Genomic DNA, 26,478 nt, shown 5'->3' with positions numbered 1-26,478 from the left:
CACTGCTCTCTGGGGAGGAGAATTCCAAAGACTAACAACTGTCAGAAAAGAAATTGCTCATCTCTGTCTTAAGTGGGAGACCACTTATTTTTAAAACTCTGCTCCTACTTCTAGATTGGGATACATACTCTCAACACTTACCCTGTCAAGCCCCCTCAGAAGCTTATCTGGTCCAATAAGATCACCTCTCATTCTTCGAAATTCCAATGAGCATAGGCCCAACCCATTCAACCTTTCCTCATATGACAACCCCTTCATCCCAGGGATCAGCCTAGTGAACCTTCTCTGAACAGATTCCAATGCTATATATATCCCTCCCTAAGTGAGGAGACCAAAGCTGTACAAAGCACTCCAGGTGTGGTCTCCTCAATACATTGAACATCTCTAGCAAGACTTTCCTATTTTTATACTCCAACCTCTTGCAATAAAGGCCAATATTCCATTTGTCTCCCTAATTACTTGCTATGTCTGCATGCTATTTTTTTGTGATTCGTAAACAAGCGGGACACCCAGATTCCTATATATCACAACATTCAGCAGGCTTTCCCTCTTTAAATAATATGCTGCTTTTCTATTCTTCCCACCAAAGTGGACAACGTCACATTTTCTTACATTATACCCCATCTGCCAAATTTTTGCCCATTCACCTAACCTATCTATATCCCTTTATAGACTCTGTATCTTCCTCACAACTTGTTTTCCTACCTATCTTTGTATCATCAGCAAATTAGCTAAAATACAGTCAGTCCCTTCATCCAAGTCATTAAATACAGATCGTAAATAGTTAAGGACACAGCACTGATCCATGTGGCATTCCACTAGTTACAGTTTGCCAACCTGACAATCGTTTATCTAAGTGAATATATCATCCCCAACACGATGAGCTCCTATCTTGTGTAGTAAATTTTTATGCAGCACATTATTGGATGCTTTTTGGAAATCTAAGTACCCTACATCTACAGGTTCCCCTTTATCCACCCTGCTTGTTACATCCTCAAAGAGCTCAGCTAATTGCAAACTGAAAAATACTTCTCATAATTTGAGTTAGGAAGTTATTTTAAAATATTTTTTCTTGAGGTGTTTGTGCCAATTGAACTCACTAGAGAGAAGTTAAAATAACTATTAAAAGTACAGATGTATCAATTATGACCAGCCCCATTCCAAAAATGAGTTTGGGGGTTTCATCCTTGGTTTATACATGAATAGTGGATTTTTCCCACTAAATGCCTTTTCCCTTTAGCTCCTTAGGAAAGTACATAGACACTCACAGGTGCTGATTCTTGAGGCTTTTTCAACAGAATTATTTGATAAAGGAGGAAAAGTGTCTCCAAAGAGAAAAGGTAAAAGATATAGAGTAAAGCAAAACATTTCTCAAATGATTTAGGTAACCTGCTAATTAGCAGCAAATGCAAGACGTTACAGTATGCACAACAGATCAGACATTCATCATAACCTACAAACTATTGGCTAGATTACTGCAATCACAGGCAGCAACCTGTATATCTTGAATGATCTTGAAATAAATTTCCACATCTACTTGCAGTTTCTGCTGTAACCCACAAAATGGATTGGCTATATCAAATTTCAGCTTATGATCTTCCTCAATTCTGAAGCCTAAGTGGCAAACAATCATCAGCCTTTAAAGTAAAATTATACCTCTGTTCAGTGAGCAGAGGTTGGGCCTTCTCATTGTATCCAGTATATTTAAAACATCTACCAATGTCCAAGGTAGCATTAGAGAAAATAAGGTAATAATATGGAATTTAATGAGAGGTTGATCAAAAACATTTTGCATCAACTTCACAGTATTACAGTATCTTTACAGTGCAGGAGGTCATTAAGGCCATCGAGTCTGCACTGGCCCTCTGAAAGAGCATTCCACCTAGTCCCATTCCCCTGCCTTATCCTAACCTTGCACATTTCCTCTTTTCAGGTAGCAATCCAATTCCCTTTTGAATACCTCGATCAAACTTGCCTCTACCACCCTTTCAGGGAGTTTGTTCCAGATCCCAACCACTCTCTAGGTGAAAAAAAAACTTTCCTCACATCACATTATCTCCTTTTGCTAATTATTTTGAATCTGTGCCCTCTAGTTCTTGATGTTCACTTGAGTGGGAACAGTTTCTCACTATTTACCCTGCCCATACCCCTCAGGATCTTGAATGCCTCTATCAAGTCTCCTCTCAGCTTTCTTTTCTCCAAGGAAAAGAGTCCCAGCCTCTCCAATCTATCCACACAGCTACAGTTCTTCATCCCGGGCATCATTCCTGTGAATCTCCTCTGTAATCTCTCCAATGCCTTCACATCCTTTCCTCAAGTATGGTGCCCAAAACTGGACACAGTACTCCAGATGAGGCCTAACTTGTGTCTTATACAAGTTCAACATGACGTCCTTACTCTTGTACTCAATGCCCCTATTAATAAAGCCTAAGATTTAATATGCTTTATTAACTGCTGTCTCAACATGCCCTGCCATTTTCAATGACCTATGCACATATACAGCAAGGCCCCTCTGTTCCTACACCTCTTCTAGAGGCTCTCCCTTTATTTTCTACTCCCTTAATTCTTACAGACAGTTGTTTTCCCCTGCATTAATACTGTACTATTATTCAGGTGTTTAATGGTTGCAGAAGAAACTGTGTGGTTATATTTTATCTCCACTTTTCAGTAATTTTAGTCTCCAGCTTTCCTTCTTGACAGCTCACAATGTGTGATTACTTACATGAAGCTTAAATGTTTAAAAAAAACTTTTACCACATGTAGATTAATTTACAATCTCAGTACATAAAGCAACCAACTAAAACTCCACACAGCTGCAAAACATTAAATTTCAAATGTGATTGTTGAGGGATGATTCACTAAACAATTTATAGGTATGGAATTAATACATTGGAAAGGACACCTCCAATGTAGGGATAGACTGAAACCCCAACCATGTTTGTTAGTAACTATTAGAAAACATACATTGTCATCATTGGACATTCTACAGATACACATCAGGAGACAGCCAGACATTTGACAAACAAAATCAGCTAAATTCCAAATTTAGTGTTTTAACATTTTGCTCAAGACGTTCGCAATAAACAGCTGTAGCATGCTGACATTTAGAAAACTAAAAGCAAAATATTGATTTGTTCTTTGAATGCAGAATAACTGATCCAATATACTCACCTTCTGGCCTGTATTGTGCTACAATAGTGACTGCTTGCCCGGCATTTTTTAGTGCTGCTGCAGCTTGCTCATGGGTGGCACTCCGCAGGTCAATACCGTTCACCTGCATCAAAGACAGTCTACATTTTGAAGTGAACACTCAGAAGTTTTCCTGTATCCCTTTGACTCTTTCATGATTCAGGAAGTATCTTTTCTTTCAAATATTTTTAAAAAATGTAGCATGTATTAATTACATTATAATTATAGGATTTAAAAACCAGTTTAATAAGGAAAAAAAATTATTTAGCTTTTACATATAGCAGATTAATATCCCGAAACACTGTTTTAGCTCACTGTCTCCCATCACTGGAGTGCAAAGGGGAAGCAGCTTTTTTCTTAAAAGGTTCAGTCAGTCTCACGATTGTGTTAAATGTTGGATGAGGATACGATCATGCTCTGCTGCACTTAAGGAACCTGTTGACATTCAGTGTTGAGATTTAAAACATGAGCTAGATATGGGAATGTGCCTAGCCTTGCTGCACCACACTCCTGGCACGATCTGAAGTCTGCTGGAGAGGAAACGAAGTGAGAGGAAACAAAGTGAGAGTAGATATTAGTGTGAAGGGGATGTTGTGTGCATGCAGCCTGTATTGATTTTTTGTTTGATTTGGATGCCTTTCAATTGACATCCAAAACCATATAGATTGCTGATCTGAGGAACTACCCACTTCAACAATTCCATAAAGTATTTCAGTTGAATGGTGCTTTGCAAAAAGGAGAAACCCGAAATATCCAAAAGGCACAGGATTAAAGCCATGTGCATCACCTTCAAGAGAGCCAAGAAATTATTTCTAAACTTGGATTGTGGTGATAGGATGGGAGAAGTGGCTGCGTGTTCAACAGTGACAGTACTTCCTTCTGCATCAGGTATTCTATTTCAAGCATAACCATCAGCAAAATCCACATTTTAATGAGCTCCCTGTCCTAACTTTATACTGAATTGAGAAGAATTGTCTGTTGTAGTTAAATGTTTTTTAAAAAATTCCTCTAGACATGATTGGCATGAGATATGCACTGCCATAACGAACACAAAAAACACACTAAAGTTGCTTAGTTTTTACTTTTTCAGTCTTGAATTTAATGTGTTAATTTGAAATCTTTTTTTAATTACAGACTGGAAACTAACGGTGCTGCTATTTAGATCTGTTATTTTTTCCTCATAATCTAGTATTATTCACCGCTGGTTCATACACAATGCATGTGCAGAACAAATTTTGTGATGGGATTTTTCTATTTAATACACCAACAGCAGGAAATTCCATACAAACCTCTCTGTATACAGACATCATTGAGATTCTAATAGATGTATAAAAAATTAATGTGTGCATTGATGCATTTGGGAAAAAGTTAAAACCGTCAGGCAGGTTCAGAAAATAAGCTCAAGGGGGTTGATAACTCCATTAGATACACCAGAGGTTTTAAACCAAGATTACCATAGTAATCAGGGAATAACAAAAATCAAACTTCTAAAGGTCAGAAAGGACAAATCAAAATATGAGACAGTACCGAAATAATCCTGTCCCCTTTTCTTAGTTCACCGCTTAGGTCAGCTGGGCCTCCTGCCAATATGAAGGAAATAAAAATCCCTTCCCCATCTTCACCACCGACAATGTTAAAACCGAGGCCTGTTGATCCTCGATGTAGCACCACCTTTCTGGGTTCCCTGGAAAAACAAAAGTAGTCAAAGCAGCAGCTAACCAAACACTCCTGATAATTAATTTCATAGAGTATGTTCTCAGGTCAAGACAGTTAATGACTAGAGAGATTCTTAAAGCCCTTGCAGAAATAGACAAAGAGCACCATATATTGCAAAGCAAACTTCAACAAACTGGTTCACTGGGCTTGCTTCCATCCATACCTTTCCTGCTTTTGGGTGCAGAAGGAATGAAGGGGAGGTAGAAAACAGGAAGCTACATGGCTCAGTGGAAAATATATTTTTCTCTTCAAGATGACATTTTTAAATTATAAACAAAAACTTGTGGAAGGGCTTCAAAGTTTTTACCTAGTCCCAGTCAGGACAGCAACAGGGAAACCAAGCCAGGGTTCCTGCTCCTGAGACCTACTGGAGAGGCAAAGTCAGAATCAGGCTCAGCTGAGATGCTGCCAAATGGTTTGTAGACATTCACTGTCAAGATGCAACTAAATAGTGGTTGCTTGGGCACCAAGTGCTCTAAATATGTGCTGTTAGATGGAGGGTGAAAATTCCAGCAGAAAACAAGATTTCCTGCAATGCTCGAAGGAATCCAGAGAGGCAATATGAATCAAAGAACCATATATGCTTTAACCCCACACCTTAGATCTGGATTCTCTCTAAGCTGTTGTAGGGATTGTTTGTATGATGTGCAGAGTGTGTGGAACAACCATAGTGTGCAACATGTTGCTATCAATTTGGCAAAGGGAAAGAGGAGGAAGAAAGCCAGTCTAAAAGAAGCAAAAGATCGTGGAATTGTATGTACTTGCACTTAAGGTCAGAAGTGCAGTCGTTTGCTGAAGATTAGTGTTGGGATCTATTTGCAACTTGTCAGATAATTAAGCAGCTTGTGTCCACATGCTGCAAGGCCTGGACAACATTCAGACCTGGGCTGATAGGTGGCAATTAACATTTGTGCTACACAAGCGCAGGCAATGAGCATGCACTACCTGCCTGTCCACTACCTCCAAGTTATGAATCATCCTGACTTGGAAATATATCACTGTTCCTTCGTTGTTGCTGGGTGAAAATCCTTGAACTCCCTCTCTAAAAGAACTGTGACAGTACTTACACCATACTGACTGCAGCAGTTCACTACCATCTTCTCAAGGGCAATTAGGGATGGGCAATAAATGCTGGCAAGGCCCACATCCTGAATGAACAAAACAAAAAAGAAATTCTCCCTATATGAACAATGAGAAATTCTCCAGATTCCTGCCTCACATATACTGGGACTCTTAATCCTCTATGATGCTTGGAACTCATGGCTTTCCAAAACTCAAACATAACTTGATCTTAGATAAATATTGCACTGTGCTTTTAATGGGAATGCATCAATAACTTCACATTGGTTTAAAAGAGAGAAGCAATCCACTTAAGCATCCCATGACTATAATATTACAGCTCAAAACAAATATGATTGAGCATCGCAATTTGTAGGTTAAGATAACAAAGCTGAAACTTAGCTTTTGCTGATATTGATTTGAAGGCATCGGTTTAGGTACTACTACTTTTGAAATTGAAGGCCCACCAATTAGAATGATGTTATAAATATTTAAGCTCAAGGGCGCTAGTTTTCTACTTTTTTAAATACTTGTTTATAGTATGTAGGCATTACTAACAGGGTCAACTTTTATTGCCCACCCCTAATTGCCCATGAAGTGGTGATGAGGAGGCCTTCTTGAACTTCTGCAGTCCATGTGATGTAGATATCTTAAGAAGTTCCAGGATTTTGCCCCAGTGTCAGTGAATGAATGAGGTATAGTTCCAAGAAAGGATAGTGTGTTACTTGGAGGGGATTGCTGCCTGGTAAATAGTGAACAGGCTTTGGAGAGTCAGGTGGTGAGTAACTTGGCACAGAATTTCCAGCCTCTAGAGCTGCTCTTGTAGCCACAGTATTTATGCAGCTGGAATGAAAACAGAAAATGCTGGAAATATCCAGCACGTCGGGCAGCATCTGTGGGAGAGAAACAGAGTTAACGTTTCAGGTCGATGACCTCTCATCAGAATTGAGAAAAATTAGAGATGTAATAGGGGTAGGTGGGACAAAGACAAAGGAAAAGTCTGTGATTAGGTGAACAACAGGAGGGATTGAATGACAGAAGAGTTAGTCTTCCAGGGCCAAAAAGAATGGTGATGGGGCAAGAAAAGAATCACAGAAACAAATGATGTGCCTAGAGCATGTGGGCTCCTCTCAAAGCAAAAATAAGAGAAAATCCAAAACATGCAAAGAAACGGGAACAATTTGTTTTGGGAGGAGGAGGAGGAGGAGTTTCCGGTCTGAAATTGTTGCTTTTGGAAGCCTGTAAAGTGCCCAGTCGAAAGATGAGGTGGTGTTGCTTAAGCTTACATTGAGTTTCACTGGAACAGTGCAGAAGTCCAAGGTCAGAGATGTCAGCATGACACCAAGGTGAAGAATTAAAATGACAGGCCACTGGAAGCTCAGGGTCATGCTCAAGGACTAGGCACATCATCTGTTTCTGTGTTTCTTTTCTTGCCCCATCATCATTTCCTTTGGCCCTGTAAGGCTTCTGTCATTCAATCTCTCCTGTCTTCCACCCTACAGATTTCCTTTGTCCTTGTGCCACCCACTCTTTGATCAAAACCTATTACATCTCTAACTTCTCCCAGTTCTGACAAAAGGTCATCGACCTGAAATGTTCACGCTGGTGTTTCTCTCTCCACAGGTGCTGCCTGACCTGGGATTTCTAGCATTTTCTGTTTTTATTTCAGATTTCCAGCATCCGCAATATTCTGCTTCTTGATTTGTGTGGCTGGTTCAGGATATGTATTTTGGGCAGGGGGTGACATCCAAGGTGCTTATGGTTGGCCTTTGCTGAATCACCTCCATGCTGACTGGATTGTCTGTGATACCTGTTGTTTGACCCCACAGTTTCACAACAGCAGTTTGGATTGAGAGATGGAATCCAAAATGGGGGTGGGGGGCATGGCTGGTGGTGGTCTCCGTGATTGATAAAATATGCCAAACTTTTGGGGAGTACATATTGAAGATGGTCAAAGAAAAAGAAGAGCGCTTAGAGCAAAAAACACTTGTATTTTTCCTTAAAGCTGCTGTTTAGGATGATCAACATCAGAGGGCAGCAAATTTCTGCATTATTGATCAAGCACTATTTTATAAAAGTTAATGGCAATTCAACTGCAGTTCTTCAAAGAAAAATAAATGTAGGCCGATCAATCTTAGATTTCTATCGCATCTTTCATGACCTCAGGCTGTCCCAAAGTGCTTTACAGCCAATGATTTGTCTTTGAAATGTAGTCACTACTGTCATGTAGGAAATGCAGCAGCTAATTTGTGCACAGCAAGGTCCCAACAGCAATATGATACTGATCATATAATTTGTTTTAGTCATGTTGGCTGAGGGATAACCACTGGCCAGGACACAGGGGGGGACCTTTCCTGCACTTCTTCGAAAAAGTGGTATGGGGGCTTTCACACCCACCCAAGAGGGCAGATGTGCACTCAATAACATACCAAATCTCAGTTTAATGTTTCATCTAAAAAATGCCATCTCCTCTTTACTGCGGTGGGAATGTGTCAGCCTCAATTTTGTGCTCAAGTCTCTGGCACGAAACTTGAATCTGCAACCTTTTGATCAGATGCAAGAGTGCTCACCCCACTGAGCTGTGGCTTGCATTACATTCTTTCTTGCATCACACACAAAACACAGAATCTTAAACAATTTATCTAACTACATGAATTGAAACTACATGGAAGATTATAAACCAAATTTGTTTCAGCAAACTATAACATGTCAGGTAAGTTTTGGTCATAAGGTGGGTCACAATGGTTCGTCCATTGAAGCAGGAGCTTGCAAGTTACTACACCTGAAGTTCACGACATTACTCATGCTTTTTACACTCTCAATTCAGATGTGTACTAGAATAGTTTACAAGTATCACACAGCCCTTCCCATCCCAGTAAGAGAAAGACCATGTCAGAAACCGGACTCTCAACCTCAATGAGATGAAGTCCCATCATAAGAACTTAATTCTGTATTTTAACTGCCTAAGTTTGGGGAATAAACTAGTGCTGAGTTGATGCTATTTGTAATAATGAGTTTGATCACCTACAATAATTTTCCTGAAAAACACTGGCTAGGCTACATTTAAAAAAGCAAAAGCTGAACCCCAATCCTGTACTGAAGTTATACATGACACCAAAACTGCATGAACATCCTTCAGATATAAATACATCATAACTCAACAAAACAACAAGCAACTTGGACAAGCTGCATCAATTTTTGTTCAATCTAAATTATATTCCTTCTCCACTATGGTGTTTGTTTAACAGTATTTCAACTCCCATTACTGAATAATGTATTATGTCCAGTGACCATCTAGATGCATATGTACACTTATTTTTTTAAATTCACATCTAGATATAAAGTGAACAAACAACTTTAATTGGAGCCAGCCATTGTATCGCTTACCAACTTTTACTCATCAGCAAATTGCAAGCAAATCTCAAAATTCTCTCAGCATTGGATTTGTTTAGTTTATTCCTTAGCAAGAGGCAATTATGTCCAGAGATCAAGCCTCCCTGCAGCTGAAAGCAAACTCAAGTCTCTTCCATGCCATTCTGCCAAGAAGTTGGCTTGCATTCTGTAGCTATGTTGATTCAAATAATTCAGACCCATCAGATAAAAATGAAAATCAAACCTAGCCAGCAGATGTGTTTCACAGCTGCAAGGCAGAGAACATTTTCAGAAGAAGCTGAATCCCATTCCCAGACTATGAGGCTTTGGATGACAATTCAAAGTTCACAAGCCATCAAATGCATGGACATCATAACCCAACAAAAATAATTTGCACTTATATAGTACTTTGGGTCTAGTAAAGATGCTTCACAGGAGTATCATCAAACAAAAAATTGCAGCGGGCCAAAGCAGGAGACATTAGGACAGATAATTTGGTCGGAGAGGTAGTTGTAAGGAGGGTTTTAAGATAGGAGAGAGAATTGGAGAGGAAATTTAAGAGACAGTTGAGGGCTGCCAATGGTGGGATAGACAAAAGATCAGAGTTAGAGGAATGCAGAGCTCTTGAAAAGAGACAGAGAGTGCTGATATAAACATGGGGATGAGAATTTTAAGATAGAGGTGTTAAATGGATCCAAGCCAGGTGGTGAAGTATGAAACTGAACAAAGATATTTTTCCTAGTTAGTAGGTTTACCCACTGGATACAGCATTATAGATCCCTGCCTCTCAACGACTAGCAGTGTTCCAGCTAACTCTATGTGTTCTCAGTCCTCAATCAAACAATGCCCATTGTCTGTGTATCTTTAACAACACAATCAACCAACCATTAACAGTTGGGGGGGCAAGGAGCCAATATAAGTCATCAAGCACTGAGGCAACGGGAGAATGAAACTTATTATGAGTTAAGAAATGGGGGACAGAGTTTTGGAAGAGTTTTAGTTTACGGAGGGTTGAAGATGAGATGCTGACTGGGAGAGCATCAAAATAGTCGAGTGTGAAGGTACCAAAAGTATGGATGAGCGATTCAGCAGCAGGTGTGCTGAAGCAGGGTAGAACCGGACATTATCATAGGACGTGAAGTTAGGCAGTCTTGGAGATCGAGATAAAATGGGGTCAGAAGCTCAGGGCAAGTTCAGGTAGGACATTAACAACTAACACCAACAGCTTAAATTTATATAGCACCTTTAACATGATGAAACGCCCCAAGGAGCTTCATAGGAGCATTCTAAAACCAAGTATGATACCGAGCTACAGAGGAGATATTAGATCAGATGACCAAAAGCTTGCTCAAGCAGTTAGGTTTTAAGAAGTGCCTTAAAGGAGGAAAGTGAGGTAGCAAGGTGGAGGGGAAGGGATGTCCAGAGCTTGGAGCCTAGGCGACTTAAGGCATACCGACCAATAGTGGAACACTTAAAATCAGGGGTGCTCAAGAAGGCAGAATTAGAGGAGTGCAAAATATCCAAGAGGGGTTGGGGTTGGAAGAAATTACTGAGATAGGGAAGGACAAGTCCATGGAGGGACATGAAAACATGATGAGAATTTTAAAATCAAGTGTTTAAACTAAATTGGCAGGGGGATGGGATCCTGAGGAGGGGGAGGTGCACAGCCAAAATGAGAAGAGAGAGCAAGTGAGGCTGGAAGGCATAGACATTATAGGCCAGTTAAGGCACAAGGGAGTTTGGCAAGATTGGATGGTATTTATTTTAATGCAAGGAGTCTGATGAATAAGGCAAATGAGTTGATGGCATAAATTAACACATGGAAGTATGTCATCATTGCTGTCACAGAGACTTGGTTGAGGGGCAGGATTGGCAGCTCAATATTCCAGGATATAGGGTTTTCAGGTGAGACAGGGAAGGTGGTAAAAGAGGGGGGTATCGCAATATTGATCAAGGAATCAATTACAGCAGTAAGGAGGGATGACATCTCAGAAGGCTCCTCAAATGAAGCTATATGGGTAGAACTGAAAAACAAAAAAAGGAGCAATCACATTGCTCCAAGTGTACTATAGGCCCCCAAACAGTCAGAAAGAAAAAGAGCAGATAGGTAGAGAAGTGTAAATATAATAAGTATTAATAGTGGGGGATTTCAACTTCCCCAACATTAACTGGGTTAGTCATAGTGTGATAGGTTTAGAGGGAGCAGAATTCTTAAAATGCATCCAGGAGAGCTTTTTAAGCCAGTACATAGAAGGTCCTACAAGAGAGGGGGTGGTCCTGAACTTAATTTTAGGGAATGAAGCTGGGCAAGTGGTAGAGGTATCAGTGGATAGCTAGGGAAAGAGTAGGGCCCATTAAGGACCATAGTGGTAATGTGTGTGTGTGGAGCTGGAAGAAGTACGTAGGGTTCTAAATGAATACTTTGTGTCAGTGTTCACAAGTGAGAGGGACGACCTGGGTATGGAAATCAGGCAGAAGGACTGTGATATAATTAAAGAAATTAGCATAGAAAGGGAGGAGGTTCTAGGTGGTCTGGCAGGCTTAAAAGGAGATAAATCTCCAGGCCCGGATGAAATGTATCCCAAGCTGTTGAGTGAGGCAAGAGAGGAGATAGCAAGGGCACTGGCAATAATTTTCAATACCTCTCTGGCCACAGGAGAGGTGCCAGAGGACTGGAGGACAGCCAATGTGGTACTGTTGTTCAGAAGGGATAAACCAGGGAACTACAGGCCAGTCAGTCTAACTTCAGTGGTGGGGAAACTATTGGAAGCAATTCTGAGGGACAGAATTACTTGGAGAGGCAGGGATTAATCAAGGACAGTCAGCATGGTTTTGTTAAGGGGAGGTCATGTCTGACCAATTTGATTGAATTTTTCGAAGAGGTGACCAGGTGTATAGATGAGGGCAATGCATTTGACGTAGTCTATTTGGACTTCAGCAAGGCTTTTGATAAGGTCCCGCATGGCAGACCGATATTGAAGTTAAGCGCCCATGGGATCCAAGGCAATTTGGCAAATTGGATCCAGAATTGGCTGAGTAGCAGGAAGCAGAGGGTGATGGTTGAGGGGTGTTTTTGTGACTGGATGCCCGTGTCCAGTGGAGTTCCACAGGGATCGATGTTGGGTCCCTTGCTGTTTGTGGTATATATAAATGATTTAGACTTGAATGTAGGAGGGTTGGTCAGTAAGCTCGCGGATGATATGAAAATTGGTGGGGTGGTAAGTAGTGAGATGGATAGCCTTAGATTACAGGTGGGCTGATCAATGGCAAATGGAATTTAATCCTGATAAGTGTGAGGTGATGCACTTGGGCGGGACAAACAAGGCACTGGAATACATGATGAATGATAGGATCCTGGGAAGTACCAAAGATCAGAGGGACCTTGGTGTTCATGTGCACCGATCCCTTAAGGTGGCGGGACAGGTAGATAAAGTGGTTAAGAAGGCATATGGGATACTTGCCTTTATTAGCTGAGGCATAGAATATAAGAGCAGGGAGGTTATGCTGGAACTGTATAAAACACTGGTTAGGCCACAGCTGGAGTATTGCGTGCAGTTCAGGAATCTGCATTACAGGAAGGATGTGATTGCACGAGAGAGAGTGCAAAGGAGATTTACCAGGATGTTGCCTGGGCTGGAGAGTTTTAGTTATGAGGAGAGGTTGGATAGACTGGGGTTATTTCCCTTGGAGCAGAGGAAATTGAGGGGGAACATGATTGAGGTGTATAAAATTATGAGGGGCCTAGATAGGGTTGACAGGAAGGAACTTTTCCCCTTGTTGAAGGGATCAATAACCAGGGGGCATAGATTTAAGCTAAGGGGCAGGAGGTTTAAAGGGAATGTGAGGAAGATTTTTTTCACCCAGAGGGTGGTGGGAATCTGGAACTCACTGCCTGAAAGGGTGGTAGAGGCAGAAACCCTCATAATATTTAAGAAGTATTTGGATGTGCACTTGCATTGCCATGGCATACAAGGCTATAGGCCTAGTGCTGGAAAATGGGATTACAATAGTTAGGTACTTGTTTGACCGGTGCAGACTTGATGGGCCAAAGGGCCTTTTCCTGTGCTGCAGACCTCTATGACTATAACGTTGCTTGACCAGGAGCCAATGTAAGTCAGTGATCACAGGGGTGATAGCAGAACGGGACTTGCTGCAAGTTAAGAAGGGCTGAATTTTGCGGAGGGTGGAATATGAGACACCTGCGAGGTGTGTATTGGAATAGTTGAGTCTAGAGGCAACGAAAGCTTGAGTGAGGATTTCAACAGCAGCTGATCTGAGCCAGGGGCAAAGTCTATATCATGCAGGTGGAAATAGACGGCCTTAAGAGTTAGCACGAATATGAGGTTGGAAGCTCATCTCAGGATCAAATGTGACACCAAGGTTGTGAACAGGCTGGCTTAGTCTCACACTGCTGCTAAACACCCTGGTTCATGGAATCAGTGGCTTGGGAATAGGGATCCCACCACCGCTACCAGAACCCACTCTTTCAGTACTATAATCAAATCTAATACAAAAGTCACACCTCTGCCAACATTAACATCTCAATGAAGTGGTGTGATACAGCATTGCAATGTGCAAAAGTCTCATAGAAACAGCAATATAAACTCCCTTCAGAAGCATATAATGAGAATCAACTGGCAACTACAGAAAAACCTTTGTAATGTTTCATGGTTATGGAAACCACTTACTTTCTCTACAGGCATTTCTCATAGCACCATCTACATTTCTTTTTGCCCTCGGAACTTTAAATCACAACAATCCACGAGCTAATCAAATTTTGATCATCACTGGCCTGCTTTCTTCCCCTCCGCTGTTCCCAAAAACTCAGGACTTGCAATTAGAATTTAAATGATTTAAGGGGTATAAGACAGCTTGACCACTCTCACATGGTGGATGAATTGTCTTATATACACAGCAATATCTAATGTCTAGTACAGCTGACTCCAGAGAATCATATTATCTGATCCAAATAATGCAATGTATTTAATCACCTTCAGTATATCCATCCAATCACTGATCAAGGCAGAACACTTCAATGTGTGATCCTGACAAGCATAAACAATTCCCTACTCACAGCTGTTTCCATTGCTCAGCACTTCTGAATGTAGTTATATCCAGAAAGAGCCTGCCATCCATCAACTTAATAGCCTCTTATAAAAGGCTCCATTTTCTTTTTAAAATGATAGCAGAGCCTTCGGCCCTCTCAACCTTTACAGTCTGGAATTTTCTTCCTCGACTCCTTTGTCTTGTTACCATTTGCCCCACCTTCAAAAGCCTCCGAAAACTGACTTACTTAAGCACGCTTCTCATTTCACTCTCTCTTCCTCCACAGTCCTGAGTCTCACTGCAGCCACACTGAAACGTTTCATTACATGAGAACAATATAAAAGCACAACTTTGTCTGAGGCTCCAAAGCTCTTGGATTACTATTTTTAAATAAAAAGCTTTCTCCCCTGGCTTTCTGAAGCCATTGCCTCCTTACCAATTGTAGTGCCTCTATCGCTGTCTCAACTGAGGTCAACTTACGCAGCATAAACAAAAGCAAAATATAGCAAGCGTGGGAAATCTGAAATAAACACATAGAAACATAGAAAATAGGAGTAGGAGTAGGTCATTCGGCCCTTCAAGCCTGCTCCAACATTCAATATGATCATGGCTGATCCTCTATCTCAACACCATACTCCTGCGCTCTCCTCATACCCCTTGACGCCTTTCGAGTCCAGAAATCTATTTCCTTCTTAAATATACTCAATGACTTGGCCTCCACAGCCCTCTGCGGTAGAGAATTCCACAGGTTCACCACCCTCTGAGTGAAGTTTCTCCTCATTTTGGTCCTAAACGGACCCAGGGGAGAAACAGAATTAACATTTCAGGTTGACAATTTATGATAGGGTGGAAGGTATAAGTGATTCAATATCTAAAATGGGCTCAGCATAAACCATAGCTCTAAACACTTGAGGAGAAACCGCATGTTTCACGTCTTCTTCTAAGCACAGTAGGGACACAGGCTTTCCCCACGTGTTATAACATTCCTACTTGTTACCAGCTCTGCAAAATGAAGATACAGTTCAAAGGCTCAAGTTCGATAATAATAAAAGTTTGTTTGGGTTTGTGAGAGAGTCTGGAAACGTTTTTGATGCATCCATGCAATCTCACAGGATGGACAAATCTTGAATCTGGGATCTGTGTTCCCAATAAGTGGCAGCAATTTATCAGTAGTGACTTTTCTAATAGCAAGTGAGATTTCCATTCTGAGAATGGCATTAAGCTCCCACTGTCACTTTGGTGGAGGCACCTTTTGCAAATTAATCATAGGAAAAGTGGAATTGGTGGGGTTTTGGCAGGGGAAAGTCACCCCATCTTTGAGTAATATCCCAAATTCCAGCCAACTTGCTTTCTTGTTCAGCTCTTCGTGACCTTGGAATTGTGGGCCTCGGTGCTTCCAAACGGGGAGAAACTGTCGATGCATTTTAGGAAGCTTGTTGGCCTGTTTTCTCCACAAGTTATCTGCTGCTTGGCTTGGGCAGATCTATAGCAATGTAACATGCGAAGAAACACTCAAAATAAGAAATACAACATATTTCCAAAATAAATTAAAATAAAAATATCATTTTTAAAAAATATAAGTGAAAATACACTCGACTTTGAAGATTTACTTTCATCCCAATTGCAGTTCTTTATTTTGAACATGTTTCATTACGTATTTAAATCTGACATTTAGTCAGATTTAATCGATTGAGGCCTAGATTGTGGGAAAGAAAGGATACATGATTTGAAAAAAGGTGACCAGGAAGGCACTGAGCATGTGACACTAACATACTTGGATGCCAACATGCCCTCTCCCCAAACTGCTCTCCATTCAAACCGTATTACAAGTATAAATACATCATGTAGCAGACATGCTTACTGTAGAAGATAATGGGCAGAATCTTCTGGCTAGTGTGCGAGTGGTGGAGTCCGCATGCCAGCGCTTAGAATGTCGTGTGAGCGTCCCAACGTCAGCGCGCAGCATCGCAATATTTTGGTCGGCGAGCACACTATGCAGGACGCGTGCCCGCCATTAATTAAAGGCCTTATTAAGGCCTTAACTCTCTAATCGACCAGGATTTTGAGGGGCCTGTGCGAACTTCAGGTTGGCGCACGGGCCCAATGGGCAGGCGGGTAAGAGTTTTTTTTTTACAAACCGCATCTAGTGGCGGAATGATGTTTGATATCAGGTTTAAAAACTTTTAATAAAGTGTTTGTGCTCTTCACTAACATGTCCCATCTCATGTGACATTGTCACATAAGAGGGACATGTTAATGATTTTTTTTTAAGTGTTCTATTTTTAGAGTTTCACAGAGTTTCAGCGATCTCTCAGAGGCAGCACTTTGCCTCAGGAACATGTGTGCTATGCACGCGAAAGAGTGCATTCTGGCAGCTGGGGAATCCCCCCCCGCCCGCACAGGAATCGCATAAAACTTCAGGTGAGATGCTGGGCGGGCCTTAATTGGCCCGCCCACTTAAAATGGCGGCAGGGGTGACTGGCTGCCTGCCCGCCGCTGAGTCGGTTGGGCCGGCCCACCCATCAAGGGCAGCATTCTGCCCAATGAGTTTTATTCACAGGTGATACCAACATGTATTTTTTCACCTCAGTGTTTCACCATGTTCATATATTGAAAATGCAACAGCACAGGCTATACTGCAGATAGTTTTCGCACATTAAATTAACTTTAAAAATATAAAATCATGCAATTCAAGTCCATTCTGCAACAGATGGAGCATCTGCACGGTTTCTAAAAAAGGACGTTGCAGGAGCTTTGCCCATTAGAAATATCCTAATGTGGTGATACTGCATCTGAATTACAGTTGCCCAAGGCACCAGATGATGCTGTGTTCAAAAGCTCAACAGTGTGCACTTAGGATGAATCGAGCACACTTTCAACTGACTTACATGAATTCCACTTGAAGAGAACCAGGTAAGTTAACATTAATTTTGAAAACACTTGAAAGGAGATACAAAGGGACTTTGTAGCTTCCTGGCAGGCAAACAAGTCAAAACAAACTTGCCAAATTGACTGTTTCCCCTCTAAATACATAAAGTGGAAGCTTTGCTTTGAATCAGTGGATGGGTTGGAACAGTGGCTAAACAGCACGCCTGTAGGCCCATCTCCAAGCTTAGCCTTTTCTAAAGAGACCGCGTCTTCTAATCTAACAAACATCTTTAATACACTTTTTTTACATTTTGACAGATATTTTCTGAAAAGCAGAACTGTCTGGGTTCAATGAAATAATCCATTTGTATTTTCTGTCTCATACTGTTTACTCACACCCAGTTACTTTAGGCAGTGAAACAGCAATAAATCTGTAAACTTGCCAACCTGAACCGAATACACTCTGCACACCTGTGCTTCATTGGAAACTGGCAGACTGCCAGACATCATTGGCAAACTCTGCACTTGACTTGATGTGAACCATGTTAAAGTCCATGTAGCAATTAACAGTGGCACTCTGCCCCTGCACAATATTTATTGAGGAGCAGGAAAGAAGGCATGAATTAACATTTATGTGCAATTGTTGCTACATTTGAGGGGAACAGTTTAATGCTTTGCTTTTCCTACACATGAATTTTATGTACATTTTTCACATCCCTGTGCATAGATGAAGGCCACTGTTAACAAGGATACACGTCTTATGAAATCAGCCCTGGTGATTGTCAGAGCACAAGTATCCAGATAATGTAAGCTACGGCATCAACAGGGAGGTCCTTAGCCTCCAGGGGGAGAATTTTCTCCCCATCAAGTGGGCGATTCGGGAGTGGGCAGGCACATAGCCGATCGCGATTGGCTGCATGCCGCCATTTTGCGTGGGCGGGCCAATTAAGGCACATCCAGCATGACGCGCACCCAAAAGCACTCAGCGCTCCCTGTGCGGGCAGGGGGGTGGGGAGGAAGGAGAGTTGGGGCCTGCACGCGCACAAAAGTGTGCAGAAATCTCCGAGGCACGGAGCTGCCTCAGGGAGATTAAATTGATTTGGTAAACTTGAAAAAAGAGAATTAAAAAATTTATTCAGACATGTCCCCTCATTTGACAGTGTCACATGAGCTGAGACATGTCAATGAATTTTACTAAAATTTATTATATTAATAAACCTTCATGAAACCTCATCCCATCTGCTGATGAGATTCCATGAAAAATGCGAAGCCCACCTGGGCTCTTCGCCTGCCCAGCCACCTTAAGGTTGGACGGGCAGCCCTGTTAATTATTTCAGTCGGTATTGAAATGGCCCTAATAGGCCTTTGACAGTTCGGTGGGTGTGCAGCCAACTCCGGTGTGTGCCCGCCGAACTGAAGATTGGAATGATGCGCGATGGTGTCAGGCGTACGCCCGGCGTCACTGCACTTCATTTTATGCATCGGCGAGTGGGGCCCGCCCCCCCGCATGCCAACCAGAAGATTCAGGCCCAGGTCAAATAACACAAGTATCAACTGCCATGGGATTGGCAATTTACAGCAATGTTTCACAGACAGCTAGAATGACAGATGATTTGTTTTAGTAGCAAAATACTCTGGATGGTGGAAATACTCAGCAGGTCTGGCAGCATCTGTGGAGAGAGTAACAAAGTTAACTTTTCAGGTCAATGGCTTTTCATCAGACCTGGAAAAAGTTAGAAAGGTAATAGGTTTTAAAGCAAATGAAGGGGGGGAGGGTTGGAAAAAGAGCAAAACGGAAGGAATGTGATAGGGTAGAAGACAGGAGGAATTAAATGACAAAAAGGTTGATGGTAATGGGATAAGAAACAAAAGATCCATCTTGGGGAGGTGTGAATGGCAGAAAGACCACCGTCCTACCACCCTCTCTTTCACTTGCTTAAAACCTATTACATGTCTAACTTTTCCCAGATCTAATGAAAGGTCACTGATCTGAAACATTAATTCCATTTGTCTCCGAGGATGCCACCTGGCCTGTTGAGTATTTTCAGCATTTTCTGCTTTTTCTCTTTGACATGAGAGAAGCAGAGGTCCCAATATATGATCCCTACCACTCTCCAGCTGGGAATGAGCAACACAGTAGTGATTGGAGCTCTGCTGACCTGTACAGCTCAGTTATTCACGGAAGCCAGCCAAACCACTAGGGGAGCTGCAGCATTTAATTTCAAAAAAGCTGAAGCAGTTTTAGGTACTTGGACTGAGGAGCAAAATCAATTTCACCATACTCCACTTAACTGATACAGAATCTGGATTTATTGCATCCAATATTTTAGATTGATTCTAAGCATATTTATGATGGCTTCATCTTTCAGTTACACACAGTCTAATAATCTTTTATATTTTCATTCAATAGATTGTAGAATTTGTATTACAGGCAATGCATTTTTCTTATTGTAAAAGCTTTTTAGTATTACCGTCCATATTAAATACACAAGATTGCAAATAAACAATTTATAATCCTGGCCACTAAGGTCACTGTAAGTTACACTGCACAATAAATTAGATCATTCAGCATTTTCATTGCAGTAATGACCCACTGATTCTGTGGATCTGATTTATACATAGGATAGTTGAATACTGTACTTTATTGAAGTACCATTTATGAAGATATATACAACCTGCTGATGAGCGATAGGTAACAAACTACAGGGCTGATTTTCCAGATGCCTGCTTCTGGCAGAGAGCTTCACTGATTTTTGGCACACAAGGACAAGCTGCATGCGTTCTGGTGAGCGTGCTCATGTTTTCCTGATATGCACCCCTGGTAGGTGAGGCTTTATGCTGGCACAATATGAATATCCAACACTGTCCAGAAGAATTCTTCGAGGAGTTAAATGCTGCCCTTCCTGTCTACTAGTCAAAAGCTATAAATTTAATCTGTGGTCAAACCAAGTAGGTTATATCCAATGAAGCCAAGAGCTGTTTTGCAACCAAACAAATTTGAAAGATTGGTCTGGAGTTTTATGAATTTACAAAACAGAAGAGTTTTCAGCATTTCTCTTAACAGTATCACAGATAGAGGCCAAGAAAGGCCGAGTTTCACATGCAAAGTGCCACTCAACTCCCCACACATTGTTAGTTTTAGAATGGCTTCACCCATTGAAGTATTATGGAGTGCAACTGAGAAAACTGAGCGCAGCCTTGGAGTTTGGTGAATGGGGGAATTTAAAGTGTTCATTTTGTTCCCAAATTTTGCTCTTAAAATCTAATCTAGTCTGTAATTAGCAGTAACTGGAAAGTACTGTGTAAGTAGGCCAAGTTCTTTTTTCTTGCAGCTTTGACAGGGTAAATTGTCTGCTTTGAGGGCTGAGTAATTAATTAACTAACTGGTTGAATCTTGTTATTCTAGCCCCAGTTCAGTTGGCTATAAATACAGGCCCCTTTAGTGCAGTTAAGGAAAACAGGCTGCAGCTGAGGAAACTGAGCGCAGACTTGGAGTTTGGTGAGTGGGGGAGTTAAGAGAGGGAAGGAGGTGTTCGTTTCCTTTTTTTAATTTTTCTGACCCTGTAGGAATTGGTTCTTGCTCCACTACAGGGAAAGGAGCTAGCTGCTTGGTGAATGGTTAAGATCTATTCTATTTCTAAGGTTTAAAATCATATACAAATTGGTAAAGTTAATAAAATGTATTTAAAAAAGCAACAGAAATAAGTGAATTATATAATTAAGTAATCAATTAAAACACATTAAGGGAGGCAGGACAAGTGATGTGTCAAGGCTGCAGCATGTAGGAGCTCCTGGATATCATCCTGAACCAGGGCAAACACGGCTGCAGTTAGTGTTTGCGGCTCAAGGAACTTCGGCTCAGAGTCATTGAGCTGGAGGCTGGGCTGCAGAATCTGCGACATGTCAGGGAGGGGGAAAGTTAACTGGATGCTTTGTACCAGGAGGCAGTCATACCACTTAGGGTTAAGGTCTTCTGATCTGATCAGGGACAGGAGGGTGTGACTGAGTGAGGCAAGAAAGGGGACACAGAGGGCAGGAATGCAGGAGTGTGAGGCACTGCAATCATCCAATAGGTTTAAGGTTCTCTCAGCTTGTTTGGATGAGAGCAGGAGCTGCAGGGTGGATGAGAAAACTGCCCATGGCACCGTGGTACAGGAAGCCATTCAAGTGGTGGGGACCAAAAAGGAATGTAGTGGTAGTAAGGGACAATATAGTAAGGGGGATTTGACACTGTACTCTACAGCAAAGAGTGAAAATCCAGATGGCTGTGTTGTCTGCTCGGTGCCAGGGTTTGGGACATCTGCTCAGGACGAGGAACTTGCAGTGAGAGGGGGAGGATCTGATTTTCAAGGTCCCTGTGGGTACCAACGACATTGATATAACTAGGAAAGGGGTTCTGCATAGACAATATGAGAAGCTAGGCAAGAAATTAAAAAGCAGAACCTCAAAAGGTTATAATGTCTGGGTTATTACTTAAGCAGCGTACAAATAGATATAGGGTACATAAAAAAATTAGAGGGATGAACACATGGCTCAAAGACTGGTGTGGGAGAAATGAGTTCCGGTTTGTGGGGCACTGGGACCATAACTGGGGAAAGTGGGGTATATACCGTCGTAACGTCTACATCTGAACTGTGTTGGGACCATTGTTCTTGTGAACCACGTAACCAGGGAAGTAGATGGAGTTTTAAACTAAATAGTGTGGGCAAGGGATCAAATGTGGAAACAAGTGCTATATCAAAGAGTAGAGACAAGGTAAGAGAGGAAAATAATATGGGAAATGCCAGGAAGGGACTGAGAGATAAAACCTAAGAATGCACCAAGAATCAAGACTAGATGTTACAAAGATAACAAAAAAAACTAAAGGCTCTGTATCTGAATGCACACAGCATTCATACAAGTAAACGAATTGATAGCACACAATGAAGTAAATAAATATGATCTGTTAGCCATTGCAGAGGCATGACTGCAGGATGATAAGGATTGGGTCTGGAATATTGAGGGGTATATGACATTCTAGAAGAATAGGAAGCTAGGTAAAGGTGGAAGGGTAACACTGTCAGTCAAGGATTGAATTTGTGAAATAGTTAGAGATGAGCTTGGTTCAGGAGATCAGGATGTAGAATCAAGTTGGGTGGCGATGAGGAATAGTAGGGAAAAGAAGTCACTAGTGAGAGTGGTCTACAGGCCCCATAACAGTAACCACAATGTAGGACAAAGTATTCAAGAAGAAATATTGGGTGCTTGTGATAAAGAGATGAAAATAGTCATGGGTGACTTCAATCTACATATAAACTAGAAAAATCAGATTGACTGTACTAGCCTGGATGAGGTGTTAATAGAATGCTTTCGAGATAGTTTCTTAGAGCAGCACATTCTGCAATCAACCAGAGGGCAGGTTATATTAGACTTGGTATTGTGCAATGTGACAGGGTTAATTAATGACCACAGGGTAAAGGCCTCCTCTAGGTAACAGTAACCATTATATGACTGAACTTTACATCCAGTAAAAAAGGGAGAAGAGTGGGTCTAAGACTAATTTTTTAAACTTAAATAAGAGCAACTATGTGGGCATGAAAGCTGAGCTAGTTAAAGTTAATTAGGATACTAGGTTAGGGAATAGATCAATAGAGAAGCAGTGGCAGACGTTTAAGTGGATATTTTTTTAAGAGTGAGTATATTCCTACTATAAAGAAAGATTCTAAGGAGAGGACCCATCATCCATGATTAACTGAAGTATTTAGGGTGTTATGAGCACAGCCAATCATAGTTGCTGCGCAAAACAAATACCAGAGGGAAGCTTGGCTTACGGGCCATACAATTTTTTTCTCAAAAAACGAGAAGACGATGTACCAGTCTCAGCAGTAAGAGGTCCAGTAACACATTTGGGATTTTAAAAATTAAAAGTAAAAGTTTTAACAAAAATAAAGGAAAACTTAAACACAAAAGATTACAATTACACAATTAAGGTTAGTCTTACAAAACATTCCCCCCAAAAAAGGACTCTCCACTTGGTCAGACCCCCAAGTAAACACCTTCGAGGCAACACTCCCTTATAGATGTTTAACAATAAAATCCAGTAATATTATCCAAGGCAAATTGTTGTAACTTTAATAAAGGCATGCAATATGACCTATAACTCACTTCCACTCTGCTGTGGAAAACCAAACTTCAGAATAAAACTGTTTTTTGTTGCCCAAGACTTTTCTGGCTTGACTGGAAGGATGGTTCAAACTGCAGTCCATCCCAGCCCAGAGCTAACAGTCACCAGCTCAATAGCTCAAACAGTTCCAGCTGCTACCTCAACAGCTCAAACACCTATATCTATCCTAAGCTCTCTGTAGTAACTCAAATACTTTTTACTCCTTTCATCTCAAGTTCCATTGTTCTTTGAAACTCAAATCCTTCCAAATATTAAATCTCTCGTGTCTTTGCTTTCAAGTCAATAAAATATAATCTCCCCCCTTCAATTTACCTATGGAGCTCCTGCAAGATGCAAACATGTTTTGAGACATCTGATTCCCCTTTGATATTCATGCAAACTCTCAACTTAACTAAAAATGCAAATGTTAGATCTAATCTATTTTTACTTGTGCCTCAAACATAACACCTATATCCTTTTCATATTTTAAACCCCCCAGACAATCTGTCTCCTATTAATCTCTGCCTAGCTTAATTAAATCACGTAACAGAACACACAGCCTTTTCCACAGAATAACACAATATTCCCCAAAAATATTTTTTTTAAACATCCATTTCTCACATAGGGAAAGCATCAAACTTATGGAAAAAGCATATAGCTGCACAAAGATGAGTGGCAGGTCAGATGATCGGTTAGAATGTAAAGAAAGGCAGAGAATGACTAAAAGATTAATCAGGAGAAAGAAATTAGAGTATGAGAGGAAGCTAGCTAGAAATGTAAAAAATGGATAGCAAGAATTTATACAGATATTTAAACAGGAAGAGAGTAGATAAATGAGTGTTGGTCTTCTAGGGAGTGAGAATGGGGAGTTAATAGTAGATAATAAGGAAATGGCATATTAAATGAACAAATATTTTGCTTGACTTCGCTACAGGGGATACAAAAAACATTCCAGTAATAGTTGTAAATCAGGAGGTGAAAGGGAGAGGGGAACTTGGTGAAATTACAATCACTAGGGAAGTGGTACTGAGCAAACTGATGGAGTTTCAGGCTGACAAGTCTCCAGGTCCAGATGGACGTCACCCTAAGGTCTTAAAAGTGGTGGCTAATGATATTAATTTTCCAAAATTCCCTAGATTCTGGAAGGGTTCCATCAGACTGGAAAGTAGCAAATATAACCCCTCTATTCAAGAAGCGAGGGAGGCGGAAAACAGGAAATTATAAGTTAACATCTGTCATGGGAAAGGTGTTATTGAAGAGATTATAGCCGGGCACTGAGAAAAACAAAAGGTAATTGGGAAAAGTCAGCACGGTTTTGTGAAAGGGAAATCATGTTTAACCAATTTATTAGAGTTCTTTGGAGTAACATGAGCTGTAAATAAAGGGGAGCCTGTAAATGTAGAGTACTTGATTTCCAGAAGGCATTTGATAAGGCACCACATCAAAGATTGTTGCGGAAAATAAAAGCTCATGGTGTAGGGAGCAACATACTAGCCTGGACAGAGGATTGGCTGGCTGGCAGAAAACAAGAGTATGCATAAGTGAAACTTTGTCTGATTGGCAGGATGTGACTAGTGGAGTCCTGCAGGGGTATGTGCTGGAGCGTCAACTTTTTGCAATTCATACCAATGACATAGATGAGGGGATCAAAAGCATGGTAGCTAAATTTGCAGATGACACTTAGATAGGAAAGTATGTTGTGAAGAAGACATAAGGAGTTTGCAGATGGATGTAGATGAATGGGCAAAAATCTGGCAGATGGTGTATAATGTGGGAAAATGAAGTTGTTCACTTCGGCAGGAAGAATAAAAATCTTAAATATATTTGTGTGTTTCTTGTTGAATAATTTAAATGTGTTGTTCATACTAACAAATGGATTTGTGATAAGTGGACACTAATGAATGTTTGCTCAGATTATTTATAATTCTTCTTGATGTGTGATTATTTTTGACATTTTTACTTAAATGGAGAACGACTGCAGAATTCTGAGGTGCAGAAGGATCTAGGTGTTCTAATGCAGGAGTCACAACAAGTTAGCATGCAGTTACAGCGTGTAATCAACAAGGCTAATGGAATGCTATCCTTTATTACGACAGGGAATTGAACATAAAAGGAAGGATGTTATGCTTCAGTTATGCAGGGCATTGGTAAGACTGCATCTCAAATACTGTGTACAGTTTTGGTCTCATTACTTAAGGAAGGATGTAAATGTATTGGAGGCGGTTCAGAGGAGGTCTACTAGATTTGATACTTGGAATGAGCGATTTGTCTTTTGAGGATAGGTTGATCAGGCTGGTTTGGTTTCCACAGGGGTTTAGAAGAATGAGGGGTGACTTGATTGAAGTACACAAGCTCCTTAATGGTCTTGACAAGGTAGATATGAAAAGAAGGTTTCCACTTGTGGGTGAGTCCTGAACTAGGGGGCACTGTTTTAAAATTAGGGTCACCTTTATAGGACAGGAATGAGGTGAAATTTTTTCTGAGGGTTGTGCGACTTTGGAACACACTGCCTCAGAAGGCATTGGAAGCGGGGTCACTTATTTTTAAGACAGAGATAGATTGATTCCCTTGCCTAACAAGAATCTAAGGCTTTTGGGGGTAGATGGAAAGGTGGGAATTCGAAACACAAACAGATCAGCAATAATCTTATTGAATAGCAGAGCAGGCTCGAGGGACCAAATGGTCTACTTCTGCTCCTATTTTGTATGTTTGTATTCGGCCATTTCCTGCAACAACTCAGAAATTTGATGTCATAGAAAATATCTCTTTATTATGATTTGTGAAGGTACCACATCAAATTAATCACTGCAGACTTAGCTGAAGGGAATTTACATTAAAATGGGTCTGGAAATGTCATCACAGGTAGGGTTGGGGTTGGTGCCGATATGCCATTAGCTTAACTGTTTTGAACGACAATTCAACCACTTCAGCCCTTGGCAGGATGCTAATAAATCTGGATGCCAGCAAAACACAAAGTCACTCTTTATGGTTGGGTTTTCAAAGCAGGTTCTGTTCTTCAAAATATACAATCAGGTATCATTGTATCTTTTAAAAAGCAGAAAGCATTGGAAATCTAAAACTCATGC

The 26,478-nt window shown here is 41.0% G+C and overlaps 1 protein-coding gene across 7 annotated transcripts in view; it reads right to left on the bottom strand.

Moving 5' to 3' along the window:
- The window catches only part of dlg1b (discs large MAGUK scaffold protein 1b), a 386,920-nt gene that overhangs the window by 71,226 nt on the left and 289,216 nt on the right, over positions 1-26,478 (bottom strand). For all 7 annotated transcript variants that reach the window (XM_041206085.1, XM_041206028.1, XM_041206037.1 and 4 more), the window contains 2 exons: positions 4,717-4,873; positions 3,172-3,274 (listed from right to left, as the gene is read on the bottom strand). In XM_041206085.1, the coding sequence (XP_041062019.1) occupies positions 3,172-3,274; positions 4,717-4,873 (260 nt within the window). The remainder of the gene's footprint in view (positions 1-3,171; positions 3,275-4,716; positions 4,874-26,478) is intronic.

This window comes from Carcharodon carcharias, chromosome 2 (assembly GCF_017639515.1).
Source record: "Carcharodon carcharias isolate sCarCar2 chromosome 2, sCarCar2.pri, whole genome shotgun sequence".
Lineage (NCBI taxonomy): Eukaryota > Metazoa > Chordata > Chondrichthyes > Lamniformes > Lamnidae > Carcharodon > Carcharodon carcharias.
This window is presented reverse-complemented; position numbering and strand designations above follow the sequence as displayed.